The sequence below is a fragment of the Chelonia mydas genome, chromosome 10, assembly GCF_015237465.2.
Source record: "Chelonia mydas isolate rCheMyd1 chromosome 10, rCheMyd1.pri.v2, whole genome shotgun sequence".
NCBI lineage: Eukaryota > Metazoa > Chordata > Testudines > Cheloniidae > Chelonia > Chelonia mydas.
Genome location: NC_051250.2, coordinates 75,834,298 through 75,853,111, shown reverse-complemented (window position 1 = coordinate 75,853,111; position 18,814 = coordinate 75,834,298). Strand labels below are relative to the sequence as shown.

General features: G+C 40.2%; 1 protein-coding gene across 9 annotated transcripts in view; it reads right to left on the bottom strand.

Annotated features, from left to right (window-relative positions):
• Positions 1-18,814, bottom strand: part of ASB7 (ankyrin repeat and SOCS box containing 7) — a 47,902-nt gene that overhangs the window by 27,330 nt on the left and 1,758 nt on the right. For 2 of the 9 annotated variants that reach the window (XR_005226944.2, XM_037909844.2), the window contains exons 2-4: positions 17,868-18,075; positions 8,157-8,260; positions 4,018-4,278 (exon numbers count right to left, since the gene is read on the bottom strand). Coding sequence is in view for 6 of the 9 variants with exons in the window: in XM_037909844.2 (XP_037765772.1) it covers positions 4,018-4,228 (211 nt within the window). In the remaining 3 variants the exon portion in view is untranslated. Of the gene's footprint in view, positions 1-4,017; positions 4,279-8,156; positions 8,261-17,867; positions 18,076-18,814 lie in introns of those variants that run through there. The other 7 variants (XR_006284133.1, XM_037909845.2, XR_006284134.1 and 4 more) reach the window with 5 other exon arrangements.

Below are 18,814 nucleotides of genomic sequence, written 5' to 3'. Positions count from 1 at the left end.
GATAACTGCAGGGAGCAGTCCTGTTTTGGCAGGAAGCAACTGGTATCTTTCCCAACCTGCTCTAAAATAGAGCCCACACCATTGTAGAGTAAAAAAAAAAAAAAACACAAAGATATTAAAAATATCAATGATCAGCTGAAAAAATATTCTTCTCTGGGTCAGCTGCTCTAAGACTTCCTAGCTCCAGACTGCTCAGCCAACATTCTAGATCCTCTCTCAAATCACTCCCACTCCATCTGTTTGATCCATTCTATCCATCAAGCCACCTGCTTAAAAACCTAACAGGTTGCGGCGTACCTGTTCCAGTGATGTAAACAGTCTATGACAGGTTTCAGAGTAGCAGCCGTGTTAGTCTATATTCGCAAAAGGAGCACTAGTACTAGTGGCAGCTTAGAGACTAACCAATTTATTTGAGCCTAAGCTTTCATGAGCTACAGCTCACTTCATCGGATGCATGCAGTGGAAAACGAAAGCTTATGCTCAAATAAACTGGTTAGTCTCGAAGGTGCCACTAGTACTCCTTTTCTTTTTGCGAATAAGTCTATGCAATCTCTGTTTCTAGACTCACCTAGATTAGCACTAGCAGCGTATTTGAATTAACACCATTGGCTCTCAAACAAGGCCACTCTTTTGTAAGTGTTTCTTCCTCCTCTACCTCCAATCCAATTCAATTACTCCTAATTATATAAAGGCCAAGCAAGAAGTAGCAAACTATGTAAGAGATATCACTGGAAAAAGTAAAGGAATCCAATCAATTGTGTAAACAAGCCACATGACAGTTAAGCTTTATGAAAGCCAATATGATGGACAGCACCATATGGTAATGATATTTTAATTCCCGTTAAGATTATGGGTTTTTACTGGACCACTGCTACCAATTTTCTACTCAATTAAGCAGTCAGATCATTTAAAAAAACAAACCGAAAAGACTGCGCATTATTTTTAAGAAAGTGCTTTGCTGCCATCTTGTGGACAAACTATTACGTGGGGCACATCGGGAGGATCAAAAGCACTTACTAAGGTTTTTTCCATTCCTACCATCCCACAATAAAATTAACATTGTGGTACTGAAGTCAAATGTATAACCCTGCTCATTCTAGGTTTCTCTGTTAGCACTGTTCTCTTAAGTAACTGTCCAATTCTGGAGAGTGAGCTTTGTTGTAAGGCCACTGGTCATAAATCTGGAAAGAATCTGTTTGGAGACTCTTTGTGATGGGTTTCCTCTTTCCCCTCCGTTCCCCCACCAAAAAGTCACAGGACTGTTACGAAGAGCAAGTCTACACTTAAAATGCTGCAGTGGTGCTGCGTCGCTGTCGCGCTTCAGGGAAAATGCTGCTATGCCGACAGGAGAGCTTCTCCGGTTGGCAGAGCCAATCCACCTGCACGAGAGATGGTAGCCACATCGACGGGTAGCTGTGAGTACTCCTGTTATTCCAGGCTTGCTTCCTTCCAGAGACTTACCCCTAACCACAAGATTCAGACTCATCCCAGTGCTGCCTGCATGGGATTTCCTAAGGCAATACTGGCACAAGGAAGCTTCAAGAAATGCACTAATCTTCATCCACAAAGATACAATTAGTCTAGGTGAACAATATTTCACACCTTCTAGTTTCTCCTAGATTCTGTAAGGTCTTACTAGATTTAGATATTGTGTAGTCAAATTTTCATAGAACAGAAACTCCTTTAGGTCACTTGCTACTCTGAATTGTCAGCAGTTTCTTAAATTCCTTTTGGTTTCAACGAGTCTTATCACCATTACTTTGACACACATAGCCAAACAATGTTCTTACTCGCCTAGCGTATTACTGGAATATAAAACACATAAAAGAGGTAACTGCTCTGCACCCTAAAGATCCTAGCTGGCCATGATTCAGAGGGCTGTGCATTAGCACAGCATAATTCTTCCCCTAATTTACTTCACACTCATGATGGCTTAGCATGAAATTTGGAAAGCACAAATATACCAGAGGGAAAAAGTTTGCACTGGCTAAGAGGATGGATCATACGGCTTCTCTAATTTTCTATGATTCTGTGAACCACTCTGCCCCTCTCTTTTTCCTGTGCTGCTCCAGTGGGAGCACTGCTCCTTGCTGCTTGGATTGCTCCTGCAGATTCCGTTTGTCATCATGCTTTCATTATACTGAAAAAGAGCTGCTTTCTCCACTCTCCTTGCAGGCTAAGTCTCTCCACTGCTCTGTCCCAACCTCTATCATGCCATCAAATTGCTAAGAAATACCTTGTAACTCTGCTGAGCTGGTATATTCTCTTTGCATTTGGTTGCTCCTTCTGCTGGTTTCATCCTTGTGTCTGGGCCAAAGGACTGGCATGCATAAAGGAAAACACTAACATACAATTCACTCTATAAACTCTATGTACAACTAACACGCTGACGAGCTGGATGGTTTATAGCTGATACAATGGTCAGTCTACTTCCAGATGACCAACTCCCACACTGTTAGTCTCTTCCTCTTCAGGTGCCTAGTTACTCAACTTTCCAATTCCTCCGACTGCATTCTACACTGCTGCCAGCACTAGGCTATTTCATTACAGAGAATTCTCACCTGGCAATAGATTTATTAAAAGCAATAACTAAAAAAGGAAAAATAGCAGCCAGTCAGTTGCATTTATAGGAAAATGGTTATAAGAGGATGTACCGAAAATGAAAAGACAAGTTTACAGAGCTTGTAAATCTGGAAAGAAAGTCAAATTTATAAGATTGAGAAGATTTTTATATATCTCAAATCAAGTACTTGAAAACTGGGAAATGCCAGATTTAGGGTTGCCCGTGAAACTTAGAAAATGCCAAATTAAAAGTCAGAATTTAATTTTAAATTGCTTGACTTTGCAACCTAAATGTAATGTAGTATATATGTATGTGTCAAATAATGCAACACAAACTAGGGGCCTGATCTCATCCACTGTTACTCATGTGAGTAGTTTTTATTAATCAATCAGATGGTTCATGTGAGTTTCTATGGGTCTGGGAAGATAGTAAAAATTTAGCAAACTATCTGTCTGATTTATGAACAGCGTTAGGGAGTTCAGGAGTTCCATCTAGCCCCTCTCTGGCAGAGAAAAAGTTTAATGAGGCAGCGCTCTGACTGGGGATGTGGCACACCCATCTCTGCCACTCTGTACATTGTTCAGTGCAAGGACAAGTTCATTCCACTGACCTCTAAAGTCTAGGAGTTTTGGTAAAAGACAAAGTAAGGAGTGCTTTCTGTACTAAGTACTATGTACATTTGCTGTACTCTCTATTATTAGTGATGTGCTTTGCCTCAATTACCTTTAAGTGACTCAAGAAAAAGTGCTTCCTTAAAAGACTTCCATGTTTTGACAGAAGTCATTAGGAGTGATATTTACCTTAAAACTTTACTTCTATTGATTCCCTCTTATACTGTGCTAACCAATTACTTGTCTTTGATGTTTATACCCTTCAAATCGATCGTTACAAATATGGTCTTGTCTTCACTCTGAAAAAAGCAGCATGCGTAACTCAAATTAGCTAACATGAGGTAAAATCCTAGTGAAGACAAGGCAGTTTATAATTTGACTGGATCTAATAACTCATATGAAAAGTTTATGGGGGAAGCCTAGTCTTTAACATGACCAACTGGCTCAAGTTAGAACTACAAACTGCCTTGTGTTAGGCACTTACTAGGATTTTATCTACAGTTTGCGAACTCAAATTAAGACCACATCTCCCTTGTAGTGCAGACGAGGCTTAAAAAAGGTGCCGTAAATTCTCTTACTTTTATAATTGCTTATTCATTTTGATAATTTCTCCCTGGCAATTTTGAGAACTAAAGAACAGAGATAAAAGGCTAAACAGTTTGCCAGCTCATTCATGGAGCCAACTTCCAAAACAAGTAGTGTGGAGCAGTGGAGACAGAAACAAAAGCACCACTCCCAAGAAACAAATGAGGTAAAACGAGAAAGTTACTTCAGAAATAATCTGATACCAATCTGGAAATGGAAGACTTTTGAATGGAACCTTTTCATCTCTGTGCAACTCACCTCCGTGTTCAAGAAATACACGAACACATCTCTCTTTCCCTCTTGCTGCAGAGAAATGAAGCAAGGTCCAGCCATTGGCATCTCGACCATTTGGAGAATAGCCCTGTTCCAACATCTTGCGCACAGTGTGAACATCCCCAGCAGCTACTGCAGCCTGAATCTGCAACTCTTCCTGTAGTTCAGGGTTCCTCCGACAGTGATGGTGTAACATCCTAGCTGAGTCTGCTTCTTACAAAAGTGTCATGCAGTCACACTATTCACCTTTAATCAACACAGAGGATACATAAATTAGAACAGAGATTGAAAAAGAGAAGATGCCTTAAAAAAAAAAAAAAAAAGTCAAGAACACTTGTTAAAAATGACACCATGCAACAATTCTTACAGTACACACTCAAACTAAGACCATTATAATCACAGGATCAAAGACAGTCAGACACAAAGACTAGGGAAGAGAGATAGCTGTAGGGTTTCTAATTTTTTCATCCCAACAGAAAGGGATACTTACACATTTTGGGATGCCTTTAACAGTGTACAAAGTTCTTTTTACTGCAATGACAGTGTATAATAGTGAATAATCAATAATAAGTGAGGTTTAAAAAAAATCTCTTAATGACTAAACTTAACATGATGGTCAATGCCTGCAGTTCTGGAGATATCATGCCAACTGTACTTAAAGTAGTAGAAAGCATTAAGTACTTTATGGCACTGGCAGAGAAACAGACAAGATAATCTACTAGGTGTTTTTGCCTTTTTCGCCCCGCCGCCCACACTTAGAGATGTGTGTTACCTACAAGATCTACAAGTTTACATAAATGAACACATCATTTAATTTATTTTATCTTCTCATGTGACCTACCTAACAGGAATGTTCAGATGACTGTGCAGTGCTTAAAAAACAGTATATGTAAGCATTACATTAATTCCTGATTAGGGCCAGGAATCTGTTATGATTCTAAATTGTGAAATCCTTATTATTAACTAAAATCTGTAAAGAACCTTCCTATTGTGAGGGTTCAATATGAAGATAAGATTATGAAAGATCATGAACACAGAACTACTGTTGGTATACCCGTTGAAATAAATTATTAAAACTCCAATGAACACATATACTACCATGATTAATTTTGGGGTTATCACACTGTAGCATAGAAAGAGAGTGGGACCAAAACCATACTGCCTGTAATACTCATTAGAACATGAACTATGAAAGATACATAAATATTACATTCCACATTTCTATATGAAAGGTAGAGGCATCCTTAGACCTACTTGCTAATAGCTAGGGACACGACAAAGCAATCATTCAGATATTTACAAAGCTTTTCACAGCAGATACAGTCGATAAGGCGTTTCTGTTTTTACATAGACTGCATATCATATCCTATAGAGAGGCAGTCCTATTATGGAGGGGTCAAGAGAAGAAAGCAAATAAGCAGCAGCATCAGAAAGGGAAGTGCTGAGCAACAAGAGATAACTCAGAAGATGTTCAGATATGGTAAGACAGCTAGGGGAGAGCTCTTTTCAAAAAGAGACTTCAATAAGGTTAAAGGCTAAAGCTCTCACACAAAAAAGAGGGTTTTTTTAAATTAGTTCTTTAAAAAAAAACAACTTTACAGTGTCCCTTTAAAACAAGATTGCCAGACTACATCATACCACCTTACAGTTTATATAGGCCAAATTATGTATGTTAAATAAAGGGCTTAAAGCTGCTTGTAGGTCATTCAAGAGATAATTCTCTCAATGAGTTTCCGATACTCTCATTGGCCATCCATTTTCTACTATTCCAGATATACATACAGTTGATAGAAAAGTGAGAATGTCAAACATTGTAACGCTTTCTGTATAAGGGCCTTGATATTTAGTCTTTTCTCAGTAAGGTTGTGTCTGTTACAAGAAGTTATTGTTAATGTGCATGCTGCCTTTGGAACCATCTGTGGCAAAGAATGTGGAAAGAAAGAGTATATGAGATGTACTCAGAAGTTACAGGTAGCCACCTAGATACAGACTGGATTTAGAAATAACAGGTATGTTCCCATTTTGATAGGCATATGATTAACTAAAAAGTTCACACAAAAGCTGTCTGAGAGAAGCTAGTTTCTGAGTTTGCTTATGATTTCTTCTACTGTGGCATTATTTAAGAATATATAAGAATTTTCAAGTGTTTGTAAAGAGGGAACATATTGGATATTTCCCTCCCATTTGAAAATGCTCCCTTGGGATAATACTGGTCACTAAAGAGGATACCAGAGCTCAAGTATTTAAGTACTGCTTATACTCGTTTCCTTTAATGTGCTGAGCATGGTGTACAAGATGTTTTCAATTAAAGGTGTTAATAACATAAGCTCACTACGGTGAAGAGTTAAAAGCTACAAATTAATTCCCTATTTTACTCAATGTCTTAAAACAGTAGGATTTCAAGCATAAAGTAACCGACCCATGGAATAAATTATCAGGGTAAGTGATGGAACAGGAGTAGAATGCAATTAAGAATTTTGTAAAGCTTTTTCTGGAGAAGGAGCAGGATGAGTATATAGTTGGGAAGTGGGGCAAGAGCACATGAAAGAAGGTTTTGGATCAAAGACTGCTGGGATTTGGGACTATTAGGTTTGACAGTCTTTCCCCTCACATCCCTGTAATGTCCCTGCCATGTGTCCCATCCTCTGTTCTACCATTATTACTTTATTTCCTTCTTCCAGTTTTTCCTTTTTTCTGTCTTAACTCCCCCACTTTAAAAAAGCAGCTGTTTAGTAGTATGTACTATATTGTCTGTGCTTATGGTAAGAAGAGTGGTTATGAAAAAACACCACCTGCTTACTCTTCTCCTGACACGTATTCAGAATCAAATTTGCTTAATCTGGTGACAAAGGGCCTTATCCAAAGTCCACTGAAGTCAATGGAAGTCTTTCCATTGGGCTTTTGATCAGGTTCCAAGCCATTTTTTTTCCTTTTATTTTTTTAAACTCCACTTAGCACTTCAGAGCCAACTCACCTCCCAGAGAGAGAGTTGGATTCTGCCCTGGATCACATATCAACAGCACTGTTAATGAAGATTGAACTGCAAGGCCAAATTCTCCCTTCATTAAAGTCTACTAAAGGCACTGGGGGTCACTAGCATAACTGAGGGTAGAAACTGACTAGAAAAACCCTGAGCGGTGATACCTGTGAGCCGGGGGGGGGGCGGGGGGGGGGGGAATATATGCAGCTTGGCACTCTGATCTGAATTTGCAAAACTGGAAGTTATTAAAGCTTGTTACTCAAAATGAGGATGTATGTTATGGAAATCACCAAAATGGCACCACACATCACCATTTCTAGAGTATCTCTTTGCAGAGGAACAGCACGTTTAGGTCACATTATTTCAAGGTAGATGAGTACCATGCTAGTCACCCAAACACTACAGAGACAGGTACTTTGGGAAAGAAGAGGAGGAAAGAAATGGGAACCTCTCTTTAAGGCATCAGGACTAAGTTTCCAAATATCTTTTAAGGCAGCTGGGTAAGTAGTAGAGATCCTTATCATGCTGCTGGAGTCTCAGCTGGTGGGAATATTTGCAATGCAGTGTTATAAAAAGCTGGCACTGGCCCTACATGCTGCTTGCAGCCAGCGGGTATTATTCAGTTTAGCTAGACCAAACACATGCAGAGTAGAAAGACAAATTAAATCATTGGCAGCTTCTTTTACCACTTGTAGAGCCTTTACATTTACATTTCACCCCCTCAACCAGTACTGAAACTCAGATTATGCCATGTTAGGGTAATAAACATTTTGAGGTTTCAGGACAGCTGTAAACACACACCAATTTGGAAACTACTTTCATTTTAACTTCAAAAGTTCTTTCTAAATCCTTGTTTAGGGTATCAAACTTTGGAGTGGGAGAGAGGGTTAATGGAAGCGTTGAGCCATTTGGCATTTAATATTTGCAACTATAGTTAATCTCCCTTAGAATAGATTGTGCGTGGGTGGATTACCACAAACTGGCTTTCTTCAAGCAAATAAAAGTGGCAAGAAAGAGAGATAAGATGTACCTGGAAATTCCCACTTGCCATGATTTGTACAGCATCATGCAAACAGATGGCAAAACAAGTTATTTGATTTGCACGTACAGCTTGGATGAATTCAATGCAACCCTGAAATATTACCTCACAGGAAGCTGTTGCTGTTTTTGATGTGTGTTCTACTCTTCATGCTCCTCGTTGTACATAATCTTTTGGGCCCATATAACATTTCAAACAAGCTGCTATCCCTTGAAAAGAATAATATATTCTTGTTAGATACAAAAATAGATTAAACAGAAAGGGTCTGTCTACTTTTACATTGCACCTGGTTTGTAACCTCATATCATCATAATGCTGTTATGCTAAAAGAGGTACCAAGTGTCAGGTCAGTTCTTATAAGATGTCTATCTGTTATGACAGATAGTCTGTTGGTTGCCCAGATTGGAGTTCACTTTGATTCACCATCAGTTAGTCTTCCAGGATATTTTTGTCCTGGTGGAGGGGAAGAAAACAATAAAGAATTTTTTTGGAAAAGTATGAGTGTAGGTAGACGTTTCTCTCTTTCGCCCAGTAAACTGAACAGTGAAAAACAAAGTGAGTTCTCTCCTGAGGATTCAACCAGGGAAGAAAAAATCCTCATTAAAAGGGCCATTCACTTGACTTGAACGTCATTAAGCCCTGCTCTCTCTCTGACTTCTCTGCTGCTGAGTTCCCCCCTCTCTGACCATCAGCTCCTCCCCTCTCCCACAATACCCTGTCAGTCTGCCTTCTGAGACTGTCAGTCCATAGGCACTGATGATATTTCACCTTCTCTCAGCACTCTCCTCTTTCTTCTATTGATATGGTTGTCAATTCTCTCCATATTTCATTCACAACCCTTGACTCTCTTGTCTCTCTTTCCCATCTCAAGGACCACCATGCCAATCCCAGCTCTGGCTCATCCCCACCATCCACTTTCTCTTCTGTTGCTCTCCTATTATGGAGCATCTCTGATGAAAATTCTGTGACAAGGCTACAAATTCCACTACAATTTCATTCTCTTCTCTTTCAGTTCTGCCATCCTCCTAGCTAAACAACTCTACTTCTCCAACTCATTGAATCCCATGCCCACAATACCAGCCACCTTTTCCCCACTCAAAACCTTCCCTTCTCCTGCCTCCACTTCTCTCTTGAAAATTTCATCCAAGAGAAAGTTGACAAAATATGTGACTTTTCCTGTCTGCTCATCCACCCTTCCCTTCTCCAACAACTCTCTCCTCTTTTTTCTGTGTCACAGATGCAGAAGTTTCTCATCTGCTCACCTCCTTTAACTCCTCCACTTGCTCCAGTGACCACATCCCATCTCCTGAGCTCCCTTGTGCCCACACTCATTCCCTCTCTTACTCTTCTCTAATCACTCATTCTTCTTTGGCTTTTTCCCTTCGCAATACAAGCATGCTTTAGTTTTTCCCATCTTAAAAAAAAAACAAAAAAACCCCACCCTTCACTCCACTTGCCTCTCCAACTACTGCCCCATCTCCCTTTTATCTAAGCTCATTGAACACTCTGTCCACAAATCACTGTTTGGAGTTCCTCTCCTCCAGTTCCATCTCAGACTCTCTCCAATCCAACTTCTGCCTCTTGCACTCCACTGCTACCACTCTAGCCAAAGTCTGATCCTCTTGATCCAGTCGGCCACCTCTGACACCATTGATCATGGGTCCTCTTCTTTAAATTTCATCCTTCCTTGGCTTCTGTGACTCTGCCAACTCCTGGTTCTCCTCTTAGGTTTCTAATCTCTCCTTCAGCATGTCCTTCAAAGCATCCTCCTCATCCCCCATTTCTGTGACGGCCCCACTGGGCTCCTTGGTTCCCTTCTCTTCTCCATCTACACCTTCTCTCTGGTTAACCTCATCCAAAAACGTGAATTCAACCACCATCTCTACTCAGACAACTCACAAGTTGTCTACTCCAAACCTATCTTTCAGTCCAAACAAAAATCTCAGCTTGCCTCTCGGACACCTCTTGTCGATGTCTAGCTGTCAACTCAAGCTCAACATAACTAAAATAGAGCTCTTAATTTTTCGCTCAAAGTCTTCCCCATTACCTCCCTTTCTCAGTCACTGCAGACAACACCAACATCCTGCCTATCACTCAGGCCTGAAACCTGGGAGTCATTTTCAATTTTGGCCTCTCTCCAGGTCCTCACATCCAAGCTATGTCTAAATCTTGCAGATTTCTTCTGCATGACATCTATAAGATTGGGCCTTTCCTAGCCATTCACCCAGCTAAAACCCTCGTCCAGGCTCTCATCATCTTACATCTTGATTACTGTGACATACTTCTCTCAAGCCTGGACAAATGCAACCTTGTCCTGCTCTCATCCATTCAGAATGCTGAAAAGATCATTTTCCTAATCTGTCACTTTGACAATGTCACATCTCTCTTTGCATCCCTCCACTGGCTTCCCCTTCTCTGTCCCATCAAACATAAAGCTACTTGTCTTTACTTTCAAGGCCACTCATAGCCTATCCCCACTCTACCTACCATTTCCCATTCATTATCAAGATGTTGACTCCCCCCGTCCGACTGACACATAATGCCAACCTCCATCAACCACTTTTTACATTTCCAAACAAGCTCCTTCTTGCTTTCTCCCATGCTGTCCCTCATGCCTGGGAGAAGCTCCCCATGAACATGCTAAAATGAACACACTATCCTTATTCAGAACTGCTCTTTGTCCGTGATGCCTACAAAAGGCTTGCCAATGGCTAGGCTGCTGTGTGCTGAGATCACTGTCTTTCATGCCGACCAATATGGTCTCCTTGTTTTCTTGTGCTCCCTACATGTCTGTATCCACCTGTTGTTGCTGGTCTTATACTTAGATTGGAGGCTCTTTAGGTCAGGGACATCTTTTTGTTGTGTTTGTATACAGCCTAGCACAATGGGGTCCTGGCACATGACTAGGGCTTTTAGGCACTATAGTAATACAAATAAATATTAAAAGCATCAATTGTTCCACTGTGTAGAGGATCATATAAAACAAAGAACGTGGCTTGTTTCTTGTATTGTGCCACTGAGCTGGACCAAAATAGTTACGAGAGATGTACAATTTTAGCTTTCATTAAGATTAAATTTTTGCATTCTAAAAGTAGCTGAGGGGAAAAAACCCCCACAACAACCCTATCATTCACTAGATTTTTGCTTTTCAATGCATCAAAAGCATCACACAACTAGAGAGATGATCACAGACCTGCTCAAAGTCACACTGCAATGTCCTAATTCGATCACATTTCTAAACTTGTTTGTGCATCACTGATCAGCCATTAGTTCTCTTTTTGTTTTTGCATGATTTCCACTTTAAAAATCCACACATTTTCTATTAGCTGATATAAATTAGAACTGCACTGATTTCACAAACTAGAGGCAAGGTAACAGCTTTCTCCACTAAAAATACAAGCTTTTTTTCCAGAGGAAAATAAGCTGCATTCGGCAAAAGTAAGATCTGCAAACTTAATGAAGAGTGATTTTACTGAATGCAATAACTTAACTTCACCTATTAAAAGGATTTACAAAGGTTGGTTAAAATACTTCTCCAGACTAGATTATATCAGAAATAGAATGGTAACCAAAATCTGGCAAATTTGTCTTGATACCAACGAGTGCTCTAATGTTGTTGCAGAAATTATAATTTGAGAATTTTCTACATCAATACGTTCCATATTAAATAAGGAAGGAACCTAAATGCAAATACCATTTGGAAAATTCTGACAGCTCTTATTAGGTTTTCCCCTTACAGAAAGTTAGTGTTCATGAAAATGAGATCTGATTGCAAAAGTTATTGAAGTGTCCTGTGCATCCAGATGGCAAAATAGGTCGCAATCATCCCCAGGCCATAAGCAGGCCTGTGGCTTATCATTTCATTGCTGGCACTTTAATACCACACTAACACGAGTAGTATACTGTTATACATGATATCGCTATGTCCACATGAGAGATTAAGTCTAGAACCTGTCTGTCTCTTGTTGAAGTTAAATATCCAATAGCACTTTATTCTCTATTATTTAAAGAAAAATCATGACCAATGTTCTCTCCTCAGAACCCACTTGCCCATTACAAGAAGTTACCGAGCTAATATTGGCTAGTTTAAATGGCAATTTATTTACAATAAAAAATGTCTATACTTGACAGTATATTTTGCACTTCTCCATCACCCTTCAATTGTTGCTCATTTTCCTAGGCTGCAGTCTATTAAGGGCAGGAATTGCGTCTTTCTGCATCTATCACATTGTCATTTGTGTTCTTGTACCACTTACAATACCATTCCTATCATATCCCATTTTCACAATTATCAAATAAAAAATGAGATGGCAGCATTTTAAGAGGCTTTATTATCCTGCTGTACTTCATGATGGACATGCTGTACTATGATCCAGACAGACTTCAAGCTAGGTAGGGCTTAGAAAGGTAAGTCCATGAAAAGGAGACCACCAAGTAATATTTAACTGCCTCAGGATGTGGCACTGATGAATCACTGGGAGCTGTTTTTAATCGCTGAATCAATAGTGAAAAAAATCCTCCAAAATACTATTGGGACATTGCACTACTGTCTTTCAAACCTAACGTTAAAAAAAAAACAACCTAGGTCCTCACAAGTGGTCATTAAAGGTCCCATAACACTTCCTATAAGAATAGTGACATTGTAGTCCAGCATTCCGGCGAAATTCCAACTCCTCTAGTTACTTTCTGCTTATTTAAATTCCCCCAGAAATTTCAATTGGCCAGCGTATTCTTCACTTCCCATCTTAAGCTGCTGCGTGGCATTGCTACGCACTGTTAAACAGCTGCTGTGTTGTTACACTCCACGGGTGGCTGCATTTCAATGGTGGGTGAAGTAAGTACCTATATGTTTATCTATGTCACAGAGGTGTTGTAAGGATTATTTTATGGGCCAGATTTGAAAGAATTAGTAAATTACATCTCCCTGCATAACTCAAGACCCCCGTGCTGGAGAACAGCAAGGGTAGGCAGTGCTTCTGCTGCTAATCAACCTCATGGTTCCTGCCAAGGAAACGGGCAGCTTTAACTGCTGTTGGAGTTCCACTATTAGAAGCACCCGAGAGCAATCCAAGGCCATAAACCCTTCCCAGACAGGCCACAGTGGGCCCTTATGGCTCCCTTGGTATAAGGAAGGTTATAGCAGTTTTGTGCAGCTGCAACCTCTTCCTTCAGAATCTCCATGAGAGTCTAAACTGACGGACTGTAAGGTGAATCTGGCTCAGTCTCCCCAGTGTTTTGAGATCCTTAGACAGACGGTGTAAGTCCTATACACTCCTCTTAGGTCCAGTGGTGCAATTTTTATGTACTTGTGAGAGAGAGAGAGAGAGAGAGAGAGAGAGAGGAGAGGAGAAAAAAAAAAAAAAAGCAAGGATATAATTGACATGAAAATTTGGCCTCGAGTCAAGCATAATTCTGAGCAAATATAAATTTACATGACATGATACGTACATAATTTTAACATAATTTTAACATACAGAAATGAAGATTCTTTGTATACAAGTTTTGCATGGGCATAATTACCTCCAAGAAATCATAATCACATTAAAGCTGCTTGTAATTTCCCATGGAACTGACGTGAACATGTGACTTCTATCATTTAAATATCCGAATAGTGACATTTCAATGAAAACCAACAAGTAGAGAAAGAATATTTTGATACAGACTGAAATATCCAATCATTCCTAGAAAACTTACAACACAGCTGATGCTGAATAAAAATAAGTAGCATTTATATAACCTGTTTCATCCTCCAAAGATCTCAACTAAAGATTTATATTTGCTCAGAGTCTCATTTCAGAATGTCCTAAAAACCTGAGTGAAAACAGTACAATGGACCACTTGGGCAGATAACACCATAGTTTTTCATTCGCAGTACAATTCTGGAAGCTAATGCTAAGGGCTCAACAATGGAAGACCGTCTCAGTCAGCAAGTGTTCCGGTTTCTAAGAGTCCACCATAAGAAAAACAAAAAAGGTAGTTTTATACAACTAGAAAGCAAAACAGAAAAAACCCTACTTATCCTGTAAGTCTGTGTGTGCAGTCTTCCTTCTACCTAGGAAACAGCTGTACTTGTAGAACAGAGATCCTGATTTGGCCTTCAGTTTCTAACCCTGCTTCATTACTTGTTCCCAATCACCAATGAAGTTTCAATTGTCAGCTAATTCCCTGATTGATGGTGATCACATTCACAAAACTGTACCCGTCACAACCTTTGCTGAATTAGTATTTCATGTAAAAAAGGAGCCTCTCAAACAAAAAAATCAATGCTTGTTGTTCACCCTATGAATGAATCCCAAAGAACTACAAACTACAATACCCACCTGCGGAAGTGAAGAAACAGATTGATAGAGCCAGAAGAGTTCCCAGAAGTCACCTACTACAGGACAGGCCTAACAAAGAAAATAACAGAACGCCACTAGCCGTCACCTTCAGCCCCCAACTAAAACTGAACCTCCAACGCATTATTAAGGATCTACAACCTATCCTGAAGGATGACCCAACACTCTCACAAATCTTGGGAGAAAGGCCAGTCCTTGCCTACAGACAGCCCCCCAACCTGAAGCGAATACTCACCAACAACTACATACCACACAACAGAACCACTAGCCCAGGAACCTATCCTTGCAACAAAGCCCGTTGCCAACTGTGCCCACATATCTATTCAGGGGACACCATCACAGGGCCTAACAACATCAGCCACACTATCAGAGGCTTGTTCACCTGCACATCCACCAATGTGATATATGCCATCATGTGCCAGCAATGCCCCTCTGCCATGTACATTGGTCAAACTGGACAGTCTCTACGTAAAAGAATAAATGGACACAAATCAGATGTCAAGAATTATAACATTCATAAACCAGTCGGAGAACACTTCAATCTCTCTGGTCACGCAATCACAGACATGAGGGTCGCTATCTTAAAGCAAAAAAACTTCAAATCCAGACTCCAGCGAGAAACTGCTGAATTGGAATTCATTTGCAAATTGGATACTATTAATTTGGGCTTGAATAGAGACTGGGAGTGGCTAAGTCATTATGCAAGGTAGCCTGTCTCCCCTTGTTTTTTTCCTGCAAACCCCCCCCCAAGACGTTCTGGTTAAACTTGGATTATTGCTGTGCACATTGTAAGATGAGCTGTTGCCAGCAGGAGAGTGAGTTTGTGTGTGTGGTTTTTGGAGGGGGGTGTGTGGGGGGGGGGTGAGAAAACCTGGATTAGTGCTGGAGGTGACCCACCTTGATTATCATGCGCATTATAAAGAGGGGTTTCAAAGGGGGATGGGCTATTGCCAGCAGGAGAGTGAGTTTGTATGTGTGTGTGGGGGGGGGGAAGGGTGAGAAAACCTGGATTTGTGCTGGAAATGGCTCTACTTGATGATCACTTTAGATAAGCTGTTGCCAGCGGGGGAGTGGGGTGGGAGGAAGTTTTGTTTCATGGTCTCTGTGTGTATATAATGTCTTCTGCAGTTTCCACGATATGCTATGCATCCGATGAAGTGAGCTGTAGCTCACGAAAGCTCATGCTCAAATAAACTGGTTAGTCTCTAAGGTGCCACAAGTACTCCTTTTCTTTTTACGAATACAGACTAACACGGCTGTTGCTCTGAAACAAAAGAACTAAGGATCTGAACAAAAAAATACAGTACAGGTTTGCACCAAAGCTGGAGGTTTGCACCAGTGTAGCTACTTCAGTGAAATTACACTGGTGCAAGACTCCCTCATGTAAAAAAGCCCATGGATGCACACTGAATATGTGCAGCAAACACAGTATGATTAGCAGTAAGCGTACGATTTGGATCACATGCCATAACCATGAACGACAGGTAACAGAGTACTTCCTCATTGTGCTTTTAGAAAATCATCTTCTAAATCTTATTTGACTTGCATGGCTGTGGAGTTTTTGTTTAGCCATTGATATATAAACAATTATGTTTGACCACAGATAATATGCACTAAGAATCCATCTATACTAGGAATGTGATCAATTGTTGACCAACGTCATCAGCAAAAAGTACAGCCTAGCCCCTCTGAAACTGGTGCTGAAAAAATATGACTGCTAGTGAAAACTGGGTCAAACCCTTTTCAACACATTCCAGAAAGTGCAGTAGACTCTAGCAGAATGTAATATTGATACTTTCTATAACTGTGGAAAAAGCTTAGTCTCATCTAAAACTTGCATTTTCAAGATTCTGAGAGGATTCTTCAGAAAACCAGTGTCAACAGTGGGTCACTTTCCTAATATAGATAGACCTAGAAGCTATGCTATTGTATGTTACTAGTTAACTTGGATTATAACAATGATTTTAAATGTATTCAATTCAGTTTCCTTTTTCTCTTGAGCCCACAATGCACAGCTCCTCTTAAGGTAAATGAAATGTAGAAATGTTTTGAATAAGGAGAGGACATATTTAGATGTAGATTGACAATGAAAAGCAATATAAACAGGAACTCCATTAACTGGAGCACACTACGAAAGGCATGGTTCCAGAGTACTTAGGAGATCCTTTCCAACTATCATCTACAACTTTCAGATAAATCTGGTCTAGGCTTGAAGACGGGCCAATAACTTCTTTCTCCTACTCATACCTTTTTCCATGCAGACCCCTACACCTGAGCCACTTCTCTCTTCTTTTATCTCTTTCCTTCAAAAAACACTTCTTCCTCACAATCACTTCCATTCTCTCAGCCTATCAAACTTCCCCTTATTCTCATAGTAACAGTATTTGCACACAAACCATTGAATTCTCAAGACACGTGCACTACAGACTGGAGCAATCTCAGTCTTATTGCTGCAATGCTCATACTCTCTATTTCCCCACGACTCTGTTAACTTCTTATTACCATCCTACCATCACTCATCATGCAATATCTATTTAGATTATAAATAATCTGGGGCAGGGGCATCGTATTATTTGTCTGTAAAGTACACTTATTGCCCTGTGCAACTAGCCAACCAACAAAGGGAATGATTCCTATGCAAGAAGATTTTACTGTAAACAGTTGTAAAAATCATTTAAATAAGATATAAGCTCAAACACTCAATATCATCAGAAACAATGCAAAAGGTCAAGTTACTTATAAATATCTAACCAGAATTTCTGGCAGAAAAAATAATAGATTTAACAAAACTATACACTAAGGCAGCTTTATGTCTTCCAATTGCCACCCTCCCTTGTTTATCTAAACCCTTGTAAATCTTTGCTATCAAAACATTTTTGAATTTGTGTAAAAACAAACACCTCCCAATAGCATTTTGAGTTGCAACGAACAATAATATTTGATTCTTCTGTGACTGAGTCTGCAAAGGCCAAGATACATCAAGAAGGGCTGAACTTGTAAACAATCAATTGATTGATTAGTATTCAGTGTTCACAAACTAACTGCAATACAATCTGTACATATACGCTTTATACACATTAAGATGCAATCAAAATGCATTTACTGTTACCTATGTTAGTAATGATTCTCAACCACTGCAGTTATCATGGAAGGTTTCCTTTGTGTGTATAGGTGGGAAGTAAGACAAGGGGAGGGATGTATAAAATTTTTATTTATTTTTAAATAAGGAGACCTAATTAACAATTGACAGGGAGTTTTTATAAAATTTTTAAAAAGAGAGAAGCCACAAAATATCTTGAAGCCACAGCCCACAAAAGTAAGTAAATGTTTGCTGTATTTAGCAAATGATCATGCAAAGCGCAGAACAATACTCAGAGAAGGGAAGAAGTTCATTCCCTGTACTGCAAAGTTATTTTACATTTTCAAGCCAAATAGCAAAGTTTTTAGAGAAGGGGGGAACCTAATCCTACATACTCACATAAATGAGTCAATAGAACCAACAAGAAAGGGTTCCACAAACATCCAGACAAGGTTGTGTGGACGTGCAGGAATGGCCCGGGATATGAGATAAAAGAGTGACGTTGGATTATCACCTTTATATTGAGTACTACTTTCACTTTTTCTTACTGTCTGTATCTTCTTCTTTGGATTCACAGCTTGCAAGTCTCCCCTGAGGCAACTTGAGCCTGAAAAGAGAGAGGTAGAACTGAGCTATGCAATGTTAGATGAATGAGAAGTGAAGGATAAAGGGTGTTAATGTCCAAAACACTGTCACGGTTGGAGTAGGGAGAATGAAGAGAGAGGAAGCAAAAGGTATTGCCACAAAGTGGAAACTGAAAAGGAGGGGTAATCCACAGAGAATACTTGGGGTTTGAATGGGGGTAGAAAAACAGCAGGATAGTCAGTCTCCTCAAAGTACAGTCTCATTGGGATTGAAGTAAGGGACAAGGACCATTAAAGGGTGGGCACAGAATAACCCACAAATCAGAGTTCCAGGGGAATTAAAAGGAGCAGGAAGCTAACTGCCCCCTCCTCCTGCCCCCCAACAGCAGAGTCTCAGGAGCTTTGAAGAAGAAAAGTAGGGCATGGGGGAGAAGGTTAGCCACCAGACATGGTTTCGAGGTCTGAAGGAAGATGGCCCAGAACAGAATATCAGGGTGATGGTGGGTGCAGAAGAAATGGTAGAAACATCTGAGAGCAGAACACGGGCTCAGGATGATGGTGCTTGTCTTCCCTAACCAAAGTCTAGGGCAGCATTTCTCAGATGTGGCCTCCGTGGCTGCATGTAGCCACTAGGGGTTTTCTTGTGGTCACAGGCTCCTGGGCAATGATTGGGTGGGGAGGGATCAGCCCCTCCCCTGGGGCCACAAGGAGGGGTTGGGCACTACTCTCCCTCTGGAGACACAAACGCTGGAGGAGCAGACA